At 43.3% G+C, this 18,386-nt stretch overlaps 1 protein-coding gene and 1 pseudogene across 1 annotated transcript; both read left to right on the top strand.

Annotated features, from left to right (window-relative positions):
- Window positions 1-73: 73 nt before the first annotated feature.
- On the top strand, window positions 74-7,479 carry LOC127166607 (HMG box-containing protein 4-like; annotated as a pseudogene).
- Window positions 7,480-8,187: 708 nt separating this feature from the next.
- Window positions 8,188-14,989, top strand: LOC127166438 (GTPase IMAP family member 8). The gene is made up of 6 exons (XM_051111703.1): window positions 8,188-8,331; window positions 9,092-9,654; window positions 11,372-11,684; window positions 11,995-12,063; window positions 12,988-13,250; window positions 13,349-14,989. Exons 1-6 carry the CDS (start codon window positions 8,313-8,315, stop codon window positions 14,159-14,161), a joined length of 2,040 nt encoding a protein of 679 aa, XP_050967660.1. The 5' UTR covers window positions 8,188-8,312; the 3' UTR covers window positions 14,162-14,989.
- Window positions 14,990-18,386: the final 3,397 nt, after the last annotated feature.

The raw sequence follows: 18,386 nt of genomic DNA, 5'->3' as shown, positions 1-18,386 counted from the left end.
AGTGTTGAAACCGTGAGTCAGCGGGAACGCGCTAAACATGAGCGAGCACAACACGCGCTAAACATGACTCGACACAATCCAGAACTCTGACCCTGATCAGATCTGATTCGGTGCAGCCTCAGCGTGCAAATACACACGAATAAGCGGATACATACAAACGACCAGATTCCGTTTGTGCGTTTGATCAAGTCACGTGTTTGTAAATCAGTGATTTATCAGAAATCAGTTCGGCGCTGCCGACGCTTTCAGTCAGGGTTGTTTCAGCGGGAATCTTTTCGGCAAAGTAAATCGGTTTGTCACTGAAACCCCATCAGAGGAATCCACAGTACTGTCACATACACGTGTTTTAATGCAGATGTTTAACATTAGTTCAGGAGCGTATTCTTTGTCAGCTAGTTTACCTTTGTGGTCTTTTCAGGATAATGTTCCACGATGGGCCTCGTTCGTGAAACACGAGCTTATAAATCATCCGCAAAATCTTATTCTATCGAACTAACTGTTGCAATTAAGACAAGAAAGAGTTCTTGAACCCATTTCACAGCTCGTCGAGGAGCGGCGCTCATTCCGCCTGTCCGCTGGAGGCGCTCGAGTGCGAGCTGACGTCGCACGCGCGAACAGTCGCGCGAGAAACTGACCGCGCAGAGCAGAGCCAAGATGGCGACAGGAGACGCTTGATATTTGATGAAGGTAAAAGGCGCAAAATGTGTTTGAATGAATGAAGTTAGGTTTTATCGCGGTTGTATGCGTCTTTAATGGTTTGTTTCTCAGTTGAACGCGCTTCAGATTATCTGAAATATACTGTGAATCGCTAATAGTGTTATAAGTTTTGCCGGTTAGCGTGTTAGCATGGATGATAATAACAACAACACAAACACACGTTCACACTCAGTACACAGTAAAACACGCGCACGTTCATACAGATTTATGTTCCCGCTAAAACTCACCAACATGTACATTTAAATACACAAGCACCAGGAACACAATGTGTTTGTATTTACAGTCAGTTGTAAGAAGTTCATGAACCCTTTAAACCGCCCTGTCAATCATCGCTCACTGTCCTCAATAAAAAGAAGTGAAACGTGCAGTCCTTCGTGTGATATTAGTTTAGTCAGATTGTGTTTCTATAATTGTGACTTAAATGAAGTTCAAACCATAGTTTATGAATAATTATTGCAGAAGTCTATGTTCAAAGGGTTCACAAACTTATTCTTGTCACTGTATAACCTGTGTGTGTGTGTGTGTGTGTGTGTGTGTGTACTTGTTTTTTTGCTACATTGTGGGGACCAAATGTCCCCACAAGGATAGTAAAACCTGAAATTTTTGACGGTCCCCACAATATTAAAAAATGATTAAAAATAGTAAATGATGTTTATCTGAAAGTGTAACGATGCAGACATGTTTTCTGTGAGGGCTAGGGTTGGGTGAGGGGATAGACAATATCGTTTGGTCAGTATAAAATCTATAGAAGTCTATGGAAAGTCCCCACAATTCACAAAAACAAACGTGTGTGTGCTTTTGGTTTGTATATCCTGGTGGGGACTTAAACCTGAATACACACATACTAATGGGGACTGGTGTCACGATGGGGACCTAAATTGTGGTCCCCATGGGTACAAAAGCTTATAAATCATACAGAATGAGTTTTTTTGAGAAAGTAAAAATGCAGAAAGTTTTCTGTAAGGGTTAGGTTTAGGGGTAGGGTTAGGGTAAGGGGATAGAAAATACAGTGTGGACAGTATACAAACCATTGCGCCTATGGAGAGTCCCCACAAAGATAATAAACCAGACGTGTGTGTGTGTGTGTAGATGGAGGGTGAGGTGAGTCTGGTCGCCGGCCGCAGTCAGAGAGAAAAGAGAAGATCCTACAAAGATCTCCTGAGAGAAGAAGAGATCATCGACGCAGAGGTGCGCAAGACCTCTAAGAAATGGCTCAAGGTACTTCATCATCATCTTCATCATCATCTTCATCACAGAGATCAGCGCGTGTGTTGTGTAGAAACTGAACTCTGCTCTCCACAGGACACTGATGGCTTTTACACCGGCGGTGAGTTTCAGAAGAAGAAGCACTACGAGGATCACTTCTACAGAGGTGCGTGACTACGCTGATTCTGTACAGTGACTGCCTGCATTTCAGTCCTAGATGCTCTTGTTTTCCATTCATTTTCTCTTGAAAGATTCTGGAAACGTCCTCATAAAAGAGTTCTGAGACCAAACCAGTGCGGGAGGAATTATTAGATTGTTCTATTTGATTCCGACGCGTGTTTGGAAATTAAACAGATAAGACTGCGTTCAACATCTTGTATGAGGGAATGAGCGACTTTTCCTGTGAAGCTTCGTAGATGATGTAGTCACACCAGAGTAGCTAATGTAGTTCTGAGAATGTGGTATATACATTTTTCTAAATGAAGTATCAAAAGCGTCTGTCGTCACCTCAAGGAATCGTGGTGCATCTGTCTTGATCTCTCTCTATAGTGAGCAGTGAGGAGACCTAAAAACTGTGTGAGTGACTGAGTGTTTGTGTTGAGTTGTTCATGTCTGTCTCATGCAGATCATCACAGCAGCTCCGGATCTCATCACAAGAAGAAGAAGCGTCCGTCAGAGAGCCAGCGCTCGCTCCTGACGCTCCCGGACGCCTCGGCCTCCCCTCAGACGGGCGTGACGGCGATGGGTCTCCTGCAGGCCATCACCTCTCCCACCGCGGAGGCGCCGTATCCCGCCCCGTCCCCCTCAAAGGAGCGCAGGAAGGACTCGAGAGACGCCTCCTCCTCCTCCAGGAAGCAGCCGCAGGTGGTGCGCGAGGGGCTGCCGGTGGTGGGCGAGGAGGTGGAGCTGGAAGGTGAGGAGATGCTCACAACATCTGTTCGTAATTGATCTTCTCATGTTGTTCTTCCGGAACCCAAAAGCATTCATTAGAGGTAAAGCTCAACCTCTTACTGTTAATTGAATTGGTAATATTTGTGGAACGACCGTTAACAAAGTTTATGGAGCCGTTCAATCATCTAAGTGTGAAACTGTATGTAGTTTTGTGATTTTGGAGTGAGTGTGTTTCACTGCGGTAAATGTATTATTTTGGTAAATACAGTGGATTGCTGTACAGGTGCATTTGTTGCTGCTGTAAAGCCTGTTTGACAGAATTTTGTGCCGTTCACCAAACTCTCCCAGAACAGACATTAGAGAAGAAACAGAAGCCGTTCATCTTATTAGAAGTCGGTGTACCATCAGAACGATTCTCAAACTGATATTTCAAGATAAAATCTTTAATGGGGTTGCGCAGCTGATTCGTTCTAAACAGCACAGAGCGTCCTAAAATTAAAGAAGCATTGCTTCCTATGAGTGTACACAACGGTTTTGTCCCTAACTACTTATAACAGCTGTATTATTTAACAGAAAACACTAACTTGCAAACTCATCAAGAGCAAGTGCAAAAACCTCAGTTAAACATTTGTTTGACAGTTTCTTTCCAATTGTCAAACTTGATTTGATATGGATTCATTTGGATTTGTATCAGGTACAGTACATGTCAGTTTTCCTTAAAGAAGAAAAATCTCAACTAATGTTGTAAACTACACAAGGAACCCTGTCATTTGGTACTTCAGAGTAATATTAAAGTTTGAAGTTAACATCAGAGTCCAAACTATTAAATTCATCTGCTGTTTATTTTTATATATAATATTCAACACACTGATAAAAGCGGTTTGACTGACGTCTTTCCGTGGTTGCAGCACTGAGTGATTACATTAAACATGGTTCCGTTATATGTTCAGTATGTTTTTTTATTGTTTCATAGCTCAGTTTGAGGCGGTTTTGTTTATCAGCTTAAAAGATCTACATGAACTACAAGATCAGTCTTGGGATTTAAGATTAATATTATTAAAGCTGATTAAATGTGAAAATTGGATCGTGTGAGCCCGGCCCTGTTTGTTTGACAGCTAGTGGAGTTCAGCTGATTCTCCAGTAACGTTAACATACAGTAATAGATGAGGAAAACTAACCGTACCAGGTATGATCCGTCCCAGCGGCAGATCGGCGTTTCTCGTTCAGGTTGTGAACGCTGTAGACTACTAAAACGCTTTGTGTGTTTATGTTGACTACTGTTATTGCTGTTAACATTGTTGTCTTTAATAGTGTCTCCCCACATCACAGTGATTTTACAGATGATTTTACTCTGCTGATGGTGTCGTGTGATGCTCGTCAGGTCATTACGGCGGAGGCCACGACGTGGCCGACAGCAGCGGCTCGTCCTCCGCCGACGACAGCGAATGTGGGAAACTCATGATCCACGAATCCTCGTCACACGGCAGCAAGAAGAAGAAGAAGAGCAAGAAGAGCAAGAAAAAGAAGGAGCGCGAGCGCTCGCGTGAGAAGAAACACAGCAGTAAATCAGCCAAGAGAACGACGGCAGGTACGAACGCAGCTTTTCTCTGCGTCTGAGCGTTCGTGTGCTGCTGTTATGTGACCTCTGACCTGTCTGTCCTCAGCCAATGGCAGCACAGAATGGAGCGGTTACACTACAGGCCATCACAGCCGCGAGGAGAAGAGGAGGAAGAGAGAGGACGGAAGCAAACGCAAGAGCAAAGACAAGGTGAGAAGAACCACTGAGACACACGACTGAAACGCCGGGGCTGTCGCTCACTGTCTGTCTGTGTGTGTGTGTGTGTGTGTGTGTGTGTCTGCAGAAAAAGAAGGTCCTGACGGCCTATCAGATCTTTTATAAGGAGTACAGAAGCAGCATTCTGGAGGAAGAGCCCGGCCTCGGTGCGTTCATCTTCATCATCTTCATCCATCAGCCTGTCATGTAGATGTTTGATTAGAGTTTGTTTTCCTTGAATCATTCAAGGATCTCCTTAAGCATCTCTGTCAAAACTGAATATCTGAATCAGACTTTAGTTTGCTGTTTACAGTGTTTTACAGTATTTACACAATTTGACAATATTTTATGTCTGTGTGTTTATTTGGCCTCAGATTTTGGAGATTTGAGCAAAAGATTGGCGGATGCCTGGAAGCAGCTGCCGGAGGGAGACAAAGAGGTGCTGATTGTCATCATTACCCATCATGCACGCGTGTGAGGTGTGTGTGTGCTGTCACTGCTGACGGATTGATGGTTTTCAGGTGTGGCGAGAGAGATCCGAGTACCTGCAGCGGAAACAGATGAAGTCTGAGAACGCCAAACACGTGAAGCACGTCAAACAGCAGCACGCGTCCCGAGCGCTCAAGGACGGCGGCAGGGTCAAAGGTCAGCAGCAGCTCACAGACGGTCACATGATTCAGTTCACCGGTGTCACTGACGTGTTTGGTGTTGATGTTCAGGGCATCATTCGGGCGCAGCTGTCGCTCCTGCAGGAGGCGCCGTTGCGCTGAAGAGACAGGAAGCGGCGGTCGCTCCCGCACAGAACGGATCGGCACCGCGTCCGGCACACGCAGCCGCGTTCTCCCCCGCTCAGAGACCCGGACGTGGATCCCATCGACGCGGCCGCACACCTGCAGCTGCTGGGAGAATCTCTGAGTCTGATCGGACGCAGACTGCAGGAGACTGAGGTGCACAACACACACACACACACACATAAACACACACTCAAAACTCAAACATATACAACACAGACACACACACACACACATATATATATATATACGTAGCACACAGACAAAATACAGCTATTGCGGTTAAATGTTATTTTATGTTAATTAGAGCTGTCAGTCAATTCAAATTTTTAATCTAACTGATTACATGATGTGTCAATTAATTGATCGAATTAATCGCAAATTTCATTTGGCTGTGAAAATAGCCCTAAAAGAATATTTAAAGCTATTTTTGTGTTAAATGAGAAAGTATTAATTAGACATTACAAACAGTAGCTTTAGAAAGATTTTTTTTTACTTTATTCAACATAAAAATTAACAATTAAACAAACGTTTAGGCTACAATGGCCTAACATGAACTATGGACAAAAAGAAAGTCATTCAGGTTTGAGCAAATGATTTTGGGTGATGTATCCCGTTAAAGCTCCCTCCCCCCTTTTTTCATGAAATAATACTCTGAATAAGAAACTAGAACTGCCAGCAGGGGGCTGCAAATGTCTTTATTCATGCATTCGATGAACAGTTCTGCTGTGGCTTTATAGGTAATATTTTTGTTGGCACATCAGAGCAAAAACAGACAATACTGTGTTTAAAATATAACCCTATATTAACTTCTTATTTACTGAACTGTTGTATAAAATCACATTTGCGCTCATTATATTCGGAACAAACAGCACGTGTGTGATATTGCTCTCCCTGCTCATGTGATATCGTTTATCATATGATATGAACATGAGATAAAAACTTTTTTTTTTGTAGTATTTTTGCCCTATATCTTGAATTGTAGGGCATAACTGCATTTGTGGAGTTGTTGCCCTGCATCATATTTATCAACAGTCAACTGTATGAGATGTAAGATGATGTACAGGTCTGGGGTCAGCGCTTTAACTGCGTGAAAATATTTTAATCTTGTTATGTTTTCATAACTAATTAAGTTACATTAAACTGGCAGCCCTAATATTAATATTATGTTATTATATGGTAATGCTAATTTAACTTAATTTACTTCGGTTTATTGTAATTTAAAAAAATAAAAATAAAAAATACATCACTGTGGTCAATCACAATTGTACTGTTCTTAACCTTCAAACAGTCAAACCCTCAAGCTTTTATTAAGATTGCTGGTGAAATGCTGTGAACTTTAATCCAGCGAGAGGATGGTGAATTATGTGAATGTGTAAATATACTGTTTCCAAATGCACATTAAACTCAGTGCACATGCAGAGATGAAGTTCGCTGTGAACCGAGACGCTCTGAGAATTGTTCTCGATGTGAAACTTTTATGATGAGCAATTATAAAAGCATCCAGACCTGAACGTACTGCACTGTGGCACAGTGCTGGGAAAGAGGCCAATGTTTCATTTCAGAATGTGTTTCTGTAAACACCTGTGTGTTTCAGGGGATGGTGACGGTGTCGGGCTCTCTGTCGGTTCTGCTGGACTCGGTGTTGTGCGCTCTGGGTCCGCTGGCCTGTCTCACCACTCAGGTCCCAGAACTCAACGGCTGCCCACATCACGTGCTGGTACTGACCCTTCATTTAACGCTTAAACATCAATATCATCAATAATGTGAACGTGAGAAATGATGTGACCTCTGTGTGTCTGTTTGCGATCAGTCAAACACTCTGGATAACATCGCCTACGTGATGCCGGGTTTGTGAAGGACTCGGCCGTCCCGACGGCGCCGCGAGCCGCTCCTGCGTCGTCTCCGCCGGCTCCGATCAAACCATCCACAAAAGACTTTAAGACTTGCGCAGATTTGCACTGGATGAACTCACACACACACACTTCGACTTTTAACCTGCTTCTTAAACCTGCGCTCCATTTTTATCTGATCTGATGTTGATTTTGTATTTCTGTTGTTTTTCCTCTCAATAAAATCCATTTTAGTATGTTCTTTTAACTCTGGAGTGGGCTGTTTTTGATTTTGATTTGCTTTGTTTGTGTTTGGAATATTTTCCGTTTGACAATATAAAGTCTGCGTTCTCAGCGTTACGGCAGACGTTAGCGTGAATGTCTTCTGTAGTCCTTGTCCTGATGCAGAGAATCTCACCAAACAAGTCAATTTAAAGTTAAGCCTAACTCCACCTGAATGAAAACACATCCGGTTTAGTGTCACAGATGTTCAAAAGAGAAACAGTATTTTAATTTGAAGCATCAAAGCCGCAGGTCTCTTCAGACTGATCAAATGAGAGCTTGAGGTTTGACAGTCTGTTCTCATTAGATTGGGTGTTTCTGCACCCAAAAACTAGATAAAACTGCACTCTTGTGATGTCTAGATGTGAATGAAGAAGTTCAGCTTTTTAGAAACCGCAAGGCCTCCCATCCTGCCGAAAACCCTTCCGGTCAGCCCGGCCTCTACGCAGGTTTTGAGCACTTTTCAGCTGGTCAGGGTGGGAGACCAGTTAGATGAACATTAACAGTTGAACACCAACAAACCAGTTTAGGCTGGGTTCAGATTCCTGACTTCCAGCACATCCCGTGTGAACCACTCCAGCAGATATTGCCAGTCGAGCGGCTGATGTCTCCTGTCAGCTCAAGTAGAAACCGAAGCGGTTGGTTTGGTTGGTCTGGGTGCGGCTGCATCTCTGTGATTCACACACATGGAGCGCGATCCTTCCTCCACCCACTGCTGCAGGTGAGAAGACGAGGGGTGTGGCGCGTCTCTGACAGACATGAGAGGAGACGCACGGAGACACTTCACACTGAGATCAGGAGAGACGGACGGACACACACATGGATTTCTCTAATCAGGGTAAGGCTGTAAAATCACCACGTTCATACTCATAATCTTCATGTTCTCCTGCAGCAGAGCAAAGGCTCGTAATTGAATTGAAATGTCAAATTTTATTAAATTAGTCATGTTATTAAACAGCATGTTCATGACAGTGAGCAGAAACAATGCTCGTTATTTAGTCTGCTGAAGTTCTCATTTCTGTTAGTGATGTGTGAGTGAGGTCTGCTGAATGTGGTGGAACTGGACTGACGGGTGTTTCATACATAGGAATGTTTGAGGACAAAGAGTCAACATAAGATATTGATCACATGAAACTGAGTTTCAGAGTCTGAAACTATTTTAAAAGTCTAAAAACGTGGAAAGTATGTTTTTCCTTTTTCAACAAATGTTCAGTAGATGAGGTGCTAAAACTTCAGGAATGCACCACTGTAGTTCCAGATGTTCTGTCTCATGTTTCTCAGTGTCCGATTGTTTCTTAAAGTGCGTTACGCTCTCTAAAAAATGTCAAATTTCTGTTGTCTGTCACATCACTACTGAAGCTCTGACACTCTTGTGACATCAAAGTCAATCAGCGCTGGCAGGACGTCACTCTTTCAGCAGCTTCAGTGTTGTTAGTTGCACGACGTCTACGCCACAAGCGAGGTAGCCAGGATTCATAGCAAATACGGCAGCGTGCAGCTCACGCGTGTGATGGGATCCTGGGTGGGACGAATGAGAATGCAAACAGATCGACTTTAAGTGTTTCCAGTGTCTGATTATCGTTCCGTCTGTGTTTCAGTCTCTGCGGAGCGGGGAGCGGGTTCTCGCGGTTCCCTCTCTGAGCTGTGTCTGGTTTTGGTGGGCAGCATCGGCTGTGGAAAGACCATGACGGCGGACACCCTGCTGGGTCAGACTTCCGCTCCGGGACCTTCGGCCTCTTCCCGTGTGAGTCAGATACGGCGGGGACTGTCGGAGGGCCGGCGGCTGAGCGTCGTGGAAACCCCTCGCTGGTACTGGCGGGGCAAGGAGGTGGAGGTCGACATCCAGGAGGAGACCCGGCGGTTCCTCAGCTCCAGCGTTTCCGGGCCCTTCGTCTTTCTCATCCTCGTTCCCATCGGGGAGTTCACGGAGATGGAGGGGCGCATCCCGGATCAGCTGGAGCGCATGTTTGGGCCGTCGGTGCTGGGTCACACGCTGGTGCTGCTCACCTGTGGAGAATACCTGATGGGCCGCAGTCTGGACGAGTACCTCAGGAAGGAGGTGGGGCTGCAGGAGGTGGTGAGGAGGTGTCACGGCCGCTGCCACGTGATCAGTAACCGCAAACCTGAAGACAAACAGCAGGTCGTCGCTCTACTAGAGAAGGTGAGCCACGTACAGCGACTGAAATCTATTCCAGTCCTGCTCCTAGAGGAACTCCTTCCAGCAGGGTTTAGTTCTAGCCATAAATAAGCACATCCGAACCAGCTAACCAAAGTCTTCAGGATCACTGGAAACTTACAGGTAGGTTTGTTGAAGCCAAAGTGGCCCTCGGGGAGCAAAACTGGACACCCCGCTCTGTGTGTCTCAGAAGCATCATAAGTTTAGATCTTAGAAACCACTGACACCAATGGGGTTTGCAACTTGTACAACAGTGCTTTTGGGAAGTGCAGCTCCCGCCTGTTCTGATTCGGCGTTCGGGTCTGATCTTCACGACCGACTGACCACACCATCCTTTCACCAGAGCTCAGACCAGATCCATTTGCTCAGGCCATATAATCATACCGAAACCATCAAATCAGGTTGCGGACAGAATACATGTTTATCACGTTACCACAACCAGTTCGTTCTGGTTTGACAGTGTAAATATGTTTTCTTTTGGGCCGAATGAAGTCTAGTTTTGCATCAGTGTCTCACAAACCTCTCAGTGTGCTCCAGTCCACAGACACGACAGCACGGAGCGGATCATACGCACAAGCTGCCACAGAATAAACGTATTTGCAGCACTCAAGACAAGATTCTCCAGGTCTGAATCAAGACCTGGGCCCGTATTCTTAAAGTGTTCTTCTAATTTAGCTTAAAAATTCTACTAGAAGTCTTAACTTAAGAGTGATTCAGGACCTAAGAGCCTGTTTCTCTTTTGATCTAAGAGCAACTCTGAGTGAGAAAAAGACACTGGTTGGTCGTCCAAGAAGGAAATAAAAGAGCACTTTTGAGTGTAAGCTTTCACTTTGCAATTATAGGCATACGCACACACATTATATATATGTATACTCTTGTATGAAGCCCGTTGATCAGGCGTGTCTCAGTCGTACTCTTGTATATATGTACTCTTTTTTTTTTTTTTTACAATGCTGTTGAAGTCGTATTTAATGTATTTGATAGGAAATGAACAGCGACACAATAAGGTAATTGTTTGTGTGATCGCTTTGCTTACAGAAATTTGTGACAGAACGAAATCATCACTGCTGCATAGTTGCTTTTTTCCTGCTGCCAAATATGTTCATGTAGTTAATGTGGTGATTACGTTCGTTTCTGCGCTATGTCAGACATGTCACTAATAAGATCCTTGCACAATCTAATGTGTAGCGTCTTGTTAACTCACTGTGTAAGACGTTTCTTCTCCCACTTCAGGTTTTTTCAAAGAAACTCTTAAGCCTCTTAAAAATCCTCGTCTGTACTCCTAACAACTTTGAACCTTAAGTCTTATGTCTTTTAACAGTTAAGATGCTTTCTGAATTACTTTTTTCTTTACTAGGATCTTTAAATGTAAGAGGAAACATTCCTAAGAATTTTCTTGGAATGTTATCAGCAGGAGCAACTTTTCATGAATACGGGCCCAGATCCAAATAATCCATGACAAACCATGAAAAGTCGCTCTCAGACTCTGACTGCACAAAAACGCACGGCCTGTGCTGCATCTTGGTGTTTTCTCATGAGACACCACGAGTGACGTATTGAACAGATTTATATCAAGACATTTACGTGTTTGGTGCTGAAATAACTTTTGATCTTACGATTGCAGTGGATGGGATAATTACGCTTGACAAAGTACAGTTTCGCAGAAATGTATGATTTTGAGAAATGTTTTCCCTTGTCTCAGGTGGAGCAGATGATACAGAGGAACGGAGGATTTCAGCTGCTCAGGGACGAGGAGACGCACAGGAGAGACGTCAGAGAGGAGCAGAAAACAGAGATGAAGCTCAGCGCAACCAGAGACACGATGTGGAACGGAGGCATCGGAGGAAAACAAACACAAATCAACACGTTTGACAAACGCACAGAAGAAACAGGAAGCGATGAAACGATTGAGACACGCCTGATCAACGGGCTTCAGTCACGGCAGCACGAGGGCGAGGAAACGCACGGCCGACACGCGCCGCCGGAGAAAAGCCTGAGCTTCAAACTCAACAAAGGTGCTGAAATAAACCAGACGACTGAACAAACACATGAAAGTCATTCGACTAATCCAGAAGTGTCCAATCCTGTTCCTGGAGGGCTTCCTTCCAGCAGAGTTTAAACACACCTGAACCAGCTCATCAAGATCTTTAGGATCACTGGAACCTTCCGGTAGTCTGAGCCACGTTCTGCAGGAAGGTGGCCCTCGAGGAGCAGGACTGGACATGCCCGATCTAATCAAACTAATCGTGCAAATACTAATGCTGAGAAGAGGAGAGAACGCCATGATTCTTATTTATGAGGTGTTATATTTGTTTGTAACTCTAGAGGGAGCTCTTCTCAGTCAGATGATGGAGGTGCCAGAGGTCCAGTACAACCAGAGCTTCATCAACACCAGTAGGTTTATGTAATATTCATATAGGTGCAGCAGAGGAAAATGGTGCACCTGATCATTTTAGGAATCATTCATGTCACTGAAAGGAGACGTTCACTTCCAAAACAAGGATTCACAGATAATGTAGTCACCCCCTTGTCATCCAAGATGTTCATGTCTTTCTTTCTTCAGTTGTAAAGAAAAGATGTTTTTTGAGGGAAACATTTCAGCATTTTTTTCCATATAATGGACGTCTATGGTGCCCCGAGTTAGAACTTCCAAAATGCAGTTTAAATGCGGCTTCAGAAGCTCTAAACGATCCCAGCCGAGGAAGAAGGGTCTTATCTAGCGAAACAGTTTTTCGACATACCCTAACTGTCTTGAGCCAGAATACACAGAGTTCAGGGAGACAAAGACAAGACGAGCATTTGAGATTGAAAAGTATATAAATAGTATTTTTTTAGTGAAAATAACCGATCGTTTCGCTAGATAAGACCCAGCTGGGATCGTTTGAAGCCGCATTTAAACTGCATTTTGGAAGTTCAAAATCGGGGCACCATATCAGTCCATTATATGGAGAAAAATGCTGAAATGTTTCCCTCAAAAAAACAATTTCTTAATGACTGAAGAAAGAAGGACATGAACATCTTGGATGACAAGGGGGTGAGTACATTAAATGTGAATCTTTGTTTTGGAAGTGGACTTCTCCTTGAAGGATGTCATGCACACCAGTACACAATAATCCAGGGGTGTCCAAACCTGTTGAGTTTACCAAGGTCTTCAGGTTTACTAGAACGCTCGAGGCAAGTGTGTTTGAACTGGCTGGAGCTAGAATCCACAGGACGATGGCCCTGCGGAGCAGGATTGGACACCCTCACATTAATATGTTTGTGAAAACTGCTGAGTGTGTGGTAAACACTGATACATATGCTTGTTTCTCATTCTAGTCCATCACAGTATTAAAAAGGTTTCGGATGACAGTAAACCCGTCTCTCCTTTATCATCACATTCCTCATCTTCCTCCTCCAATCTTCTGGACGACTCTTCTCTGCCCGAGCTGAGGTTGGTTCTGCTGGGTCGCCGTGGTTCTGGGAAGAGCGCGGCCGGGAACGTCATTCTGGGTTGTGAGATGTTTGACGTACACAGAGATGATGTCTCGGCGGCCTCTCAGCGGTGTGTGAAGGCCAAAGCGCTCCTGGACGACACGCGGGTCAGTATCACACAGTTCTCCAACTTTACTTCTGAATCTGAGCGGCTGTGTGTTTTTTAAGGACGTACGTGACCAAACCTCTTTTCCGTCTCCTTCAGGTGTCAGTGGTTGATACGCCGGACTGGTTTCAGTCGGAGAGATCTCCTGAGGAGGTGAAAGGTCAGATCTCCTCGTGTCTGGCCCTGTTGGCCCCGGGCCCTCACGCGTTCCTGCTCTGTATCCCCGTCGACCGACCCGCTCGTTCCGAGCTACCGGCCCTGAGCGCGCTGGAGGGCGCCTTCGGACCCGACGCCGTTCGCCGGCACACGATTGTCCTCTTCACGCGCTCGGACCTGCTGCCGGAAGGAGCGGGCGGCGTGGAGCAGGTGGAGGCGTACATCGCCTCCCGACGGCCGGAGATGCTGGAGCTGGTGCAGAAATGCGGCGATCGCTACCACGTCTTGCGGCGCGGGAACACGGACGGACGGCAGAGCGGCGGCGTGAAGGAGCTGCTGGAGAAGGTGCAGCAGACGGTGAAGGAGAGCGGAGGAGATTTCTACAGCTGCTCGCCCTTCCGGCAGAACCAGGAGGAGATCGCGACCGTCAGGAGAGACAGACAGCGCGACAGAGACAGACAGAACCCGTCTCACTCTCTGGACGCTCTGAAGGAGGAGGAGGAGGAAGTGACGTCCACGGTGAAGGGCGACCGTCTGGACTCGGCTGCGCCGGCTCCGTCGCCGCTCCGCTCCGCGTGGGAGACGACGAGCTCGTGTGCGGGACGGGTGCCGAAGCTGCTGGCGGTGGGAGCTCTGGCGGGAGCGGCGCTGGGCGTGTTCCTCGCAGGAGCCGTAGGAGGCGCTGTAGGAGCGGTGCTGGGCTCTGCCGTCACTGAGGTCGGGAGACGGAGATACAATAAACAGAAAACAGAGTAATAGACCGTGTGATCTGCTCTGGAGAATCACTGTGAACTGTACAGTAATTCCCTCGGCTGTTGTTTGTGGCACGGTGTCAGTCTGAAAAACTCAAAGTTATATGTGCCAGACAGTTCGTTCACATTTTGGGTCTCGAGTTTAAATGTTTCCAGATCGCTCTGAATCCGGCTGATTCTTCACCAACAGTTTCATGAACGCAAGAACAAATCATTGAGTCTGTTAACTGTATTTTCAATTGTGTAACCACACATTAATGTGCACCAAAAAAAAAATCTATTTTCTGTTCATGAAAGGAATAAAGGGCCACAGTTTGTAATTTATCACTAAACATGTTCCAGACTGATTGGGCAATATTTATATGTTCATAAAACCGTTCATGTAAACACTCCATATAGAGATTAAAATCTATGATAAAACAGTGTCCTGTGGATCAGCGATTAGCGGCGCTGTTTCCTCACCGCAAGAAGGTCCCGGGTTCGAGTCCCGGCTGTAACCTTTGTGTGTCTGTCTGACTTTGCCCCACAATCCAAAGATTACATTAAACTGACTGTAGCTCTGAATGAGTGTGAGAGTCTGTGATGGACTGACCATTCTCATCCTGAAGATCAGCACCACAGAGATCTTAAAATCGCTTATCTTTATGCAAAACACCAGAAAAACAAGACAACTACTGTGTTTAATACATAAAAATAGCTGCATATGCAAAATGTTTTCAAGGCGTACTGCGGTGACAAATCAACAGATGAAGCTGAAATATAGTTTGTAGTAAGTTAGCGGGGGTCTAAAAGACACTTAAGTAGTCTTAAGTAATATATCAATACGACCGCATTGAGTTAGGATGGACGACGACTCCGTTGTCTTCTCTAGAGCTGCTTTACAGCTGATTTGCACTGGCAATAAACTGAATTGAATCAACATTAGTATTAGGAGATCCAGAACTTGCTCACTCTCAGTGATCCTCTAAGATCGTAAGTGTGTGAAGCTTTCAATAAAAAATATTGAAATTTTGAAATGAAAAAACATTGAAATTTCAAAACATCACATGTTGGTAATGTTATCGTGATGAAATGCTACATAAAAAAAAAACGTTTGGTTGCATTTTTTATTTCACAGTGCGTGTACTTCCTAGAAATGTCCTCGCAGTTACGTGTGATAAGATCAGAGGTACGTCGAGTATCCAAAAACTGTACTCAAGTAAAAGTACAAGCAATTCAAGTATAACTAAAAGTAATAATCTTAATATTTACTCAAGTAGCGAGTTACTAGTTACTTTAGATCATACATATTATCAGTATCAGAAATAAACTTTTTTTATTAAAAGGTCAATTTTTAAAACGAACAGAAGCTGCATCCGACATGGCATTCATGTTTATTTACACAGACTGTTTCATGCTGCTCATGTACACATATTTACACAAAAATTGCTTAAATAGCTCATAAAAACAGCAATTCATTAGATGGTGAAGCAGCAATGTCATATATCAATATCATATCAAAATTATTTATTTTTTGCGATTATTGCTCTTGGGATGAACCGTTTATGAATTCCCATATGAAAATCTGATATATGGCAATATATGTAAAACACATATATAATATATATGTCCATTACAAAGATATTACAAAAATGGCCGCTTTCATATTTTCCCAAATACATACATATATGGAACATATATGTCTTTATAATACATGTTCATATATTGGCAACAATGTATATGTCCATTAAATATATGTTAAATATAAGTTACAAAAATGTAATGGCAAAATATAAATGGCAAAAACACAATAAGGGTAATGTTTCAAAAACTTTTAATTAACTGATCATTGCAGCTACAAAACAATAATATTAACACGTTTATTTTAAAGTTATTTAAAATGTATTTAAAAGGATAGTTCCCCAAAAATGAAAATGATGTAATTATTTACCTACCATCATGTTGGTCCAAACCTGAATGAGCTTCTTTCTTCTGCTGACAAACGATGATGTTCTGAAGAATGTTTGTAACCAGTTTTGGGGCTCCACTCACTTCCTTAGTATTTTCCTACCATGGAAGTAAGTGGACAGCAATTGTTTACAAACATTCTTCACAATACCTTTTTTTTGTGTTTTCTTCAGCAGAAGAAAGAAGCTCATTCAGGTTTGGATCAACTTGATGGCGAATTTTTGGCTGAAGTAACAGTAAACGATCAAGTGGCAACTACTTTAATTCTGAACTTTTTATTTGTTTATTTTTGCTGATGCAGTTCGGAGCTCTGCCATTTTGCAGTTCAAGGCTGTACCAATTTGGCCAGAAGTGGTTCGGGGATGTTTCATCATCACAGCGTTTTTAAAAAGGAAAATGCAGAAAAGCACATTCATCCTAAAAAGGGCAAGACGATGAAGAGAAATAAGAAAATGAATTCACTACTATTTTCCATCTTTTTAGGACACAAATAATACAATTTCATGATTTTTTTTTAAACATGACTTTTATTAAAAGCGACCTCCAGGTCAGCACTGCATAGAAATTCAGATCTGTGAGAAACCTTTAGGTTTGTTTAGGCACGCACTGCGTAACGTTGTCGTCATAAAGTAATATTATCTTATAAAACATATCGCAACTGAGGTCAAACACTTACTGTCGGTGTTTCCTTGATAAAACCAGCTGTCCTGTCGAGTGGGAAAAAGTGTCTTTGAGAAAAGTTTAGCGGCATACAGCACATTAATATCGTTATAAAACGATATGATATTACAAAACACATTTTGTGCGTAAGCTGAAACACTTTATTTCGTTGTTTCCCGTCCTCATATGCTCCGCATCGCGAGGGAAGAAAATGGCGTCTGTGAAAAATATTTCAAATGGGTGAGGCGCGCGCACCAGCAAATGTCCCGGATGTGACTAATAAGGATATTAGGCCGTATTTACACCGGTCAGAGGGCGCCGTTTACACTAGCGAGTGTCAATCCTCTCAAATTCAACACCCCATGTTTAAATCTTTACTCTAAAAGTCCTTAACGCCAGGATTTTAACACTGCGATTTTGCTAATGATCCATTCATAGACTCTTAAGTATTTGCCCATTAAAATCCAAACAGCGACCTTTTTTTTTTTCTTTTTTGGCCGGGCCGTGTACTTAAAAAAAAATGTTATTCAAGACATGGTCAGTGTACCTTCAAGAAGTATTAAAAAATAAATAAATAACAATGAGCTGTGTATTGACAATAAAAATATAGGCTTTTTTAACTGCTTTCATATGATCAAATAGTTTCATCACTCTGTAAAAAAAGTCATCCACATGTATGTACATGTTCTTTATCATATATGGCTCACTCAAACAGTGTTATTTCAAATATGTACATATATGTTCACATATATTAACTATCGTTTTATACATATGTTAATATATGGCCGTATATCACATTTCTATATGGGTTGCTTTTTCATGGATTAGGCAATCAAGACACTGGTTATTTCAGTATAATAATAATTTAAAAAAAAATACGGTTAATAAGTTACATCAAAAAGAAGTGGTCCATGACTTATGTGAGTTATGGACTTTCGCAAAAACTCCCGTTACAATCACTGAAGCTGCTGTTTACACCACAGATACAAGACCGCAAATCAGCCTCTTTTCTGCAGTTTGTTTGTTTATGCTGATTCACAAAATGAATCACTGACGGTTACGAATCAGAGCGACTCGAACTGGATTTCGCATTCAGAAACGGTTATAATGCTCGACGCCTTTAATTCATTTCACCTCATCGTGACGTAACGGATCTAGGACGTTCGCAGGCAAACAGTAAAATTTGAGCAGAACTTCAACAGAATCGACTCAAAAGAGTGAATCATTCGCGAATGGAGCGTCGCAGAGCCTGATGAACAAACTAAACCACCGACACGTGTCCGGAGCACTGCACAGAGGAGGCCCAGCAGGAAGGCAGTTTCAACCCCGTGACCCTCAGGTTTTTGAGCCAACTGGATTTTAAACGCAGCTTCCAAAAAATAAAAAATAGCCGAACAATATTTTTTATATTTGCTATAGTCACATCGGCTTGATCAGAAGGTTCAGCACATCACCAGCTGATAGGGATGGGCGGATCGATCCTGAAATATCGATACTTTCGATACTGACGTTGTATCGAAAGGATCGATCCTCACATAAAAATATCGATTCTAAGTGCATTTTTAACCATTAATTTTATTTATTTAACAAGAAGTTTGGTGCATAAAATAAGCCTCTAAGAG

This window comes from Labeo rohita, chromosome 6 (assembly GCF_022985175.1).
Source record: "Labeo rohita strain BAU-BD-2019 chromosome 6, IGBB_LRoh.1.0, whole genome shotgun sequence".
Classification (NCBI taxonomy): Eukaryota; Metazoa; Chordata; class Actinopteri; order Cypriniformes; family Cyprinidae; genus Labeo; species Labeo rohita.
The sequence above is the reverse complement of the archived record's forward strand: the minus strand, read 5'-3'. Positions and strand labels throughout refer to the sequence as shown.

What these genes read in the sequence shown, in the direction of transcription:
- LOC127166438 (XM_051111703.1), top strand. An exon ending in TCGTCGCTCTACTAGAGAAG is followed by an intron (nt 9,655 to 11,371) that starts GTGAGCCACGTA and finishes CCCTTGTCTCAG; the next exon opens with GTGGAGCAGATGATACAGAG. An exon ending in CCAGAGCTTCATCAACACCA is followed by an intron (nt 12,064 to 12,987) that starts GTAGGTTTATGT and finishes TTCTCATTCTAG; the next exon opens with TCCATCACAGTATTAAAAAG.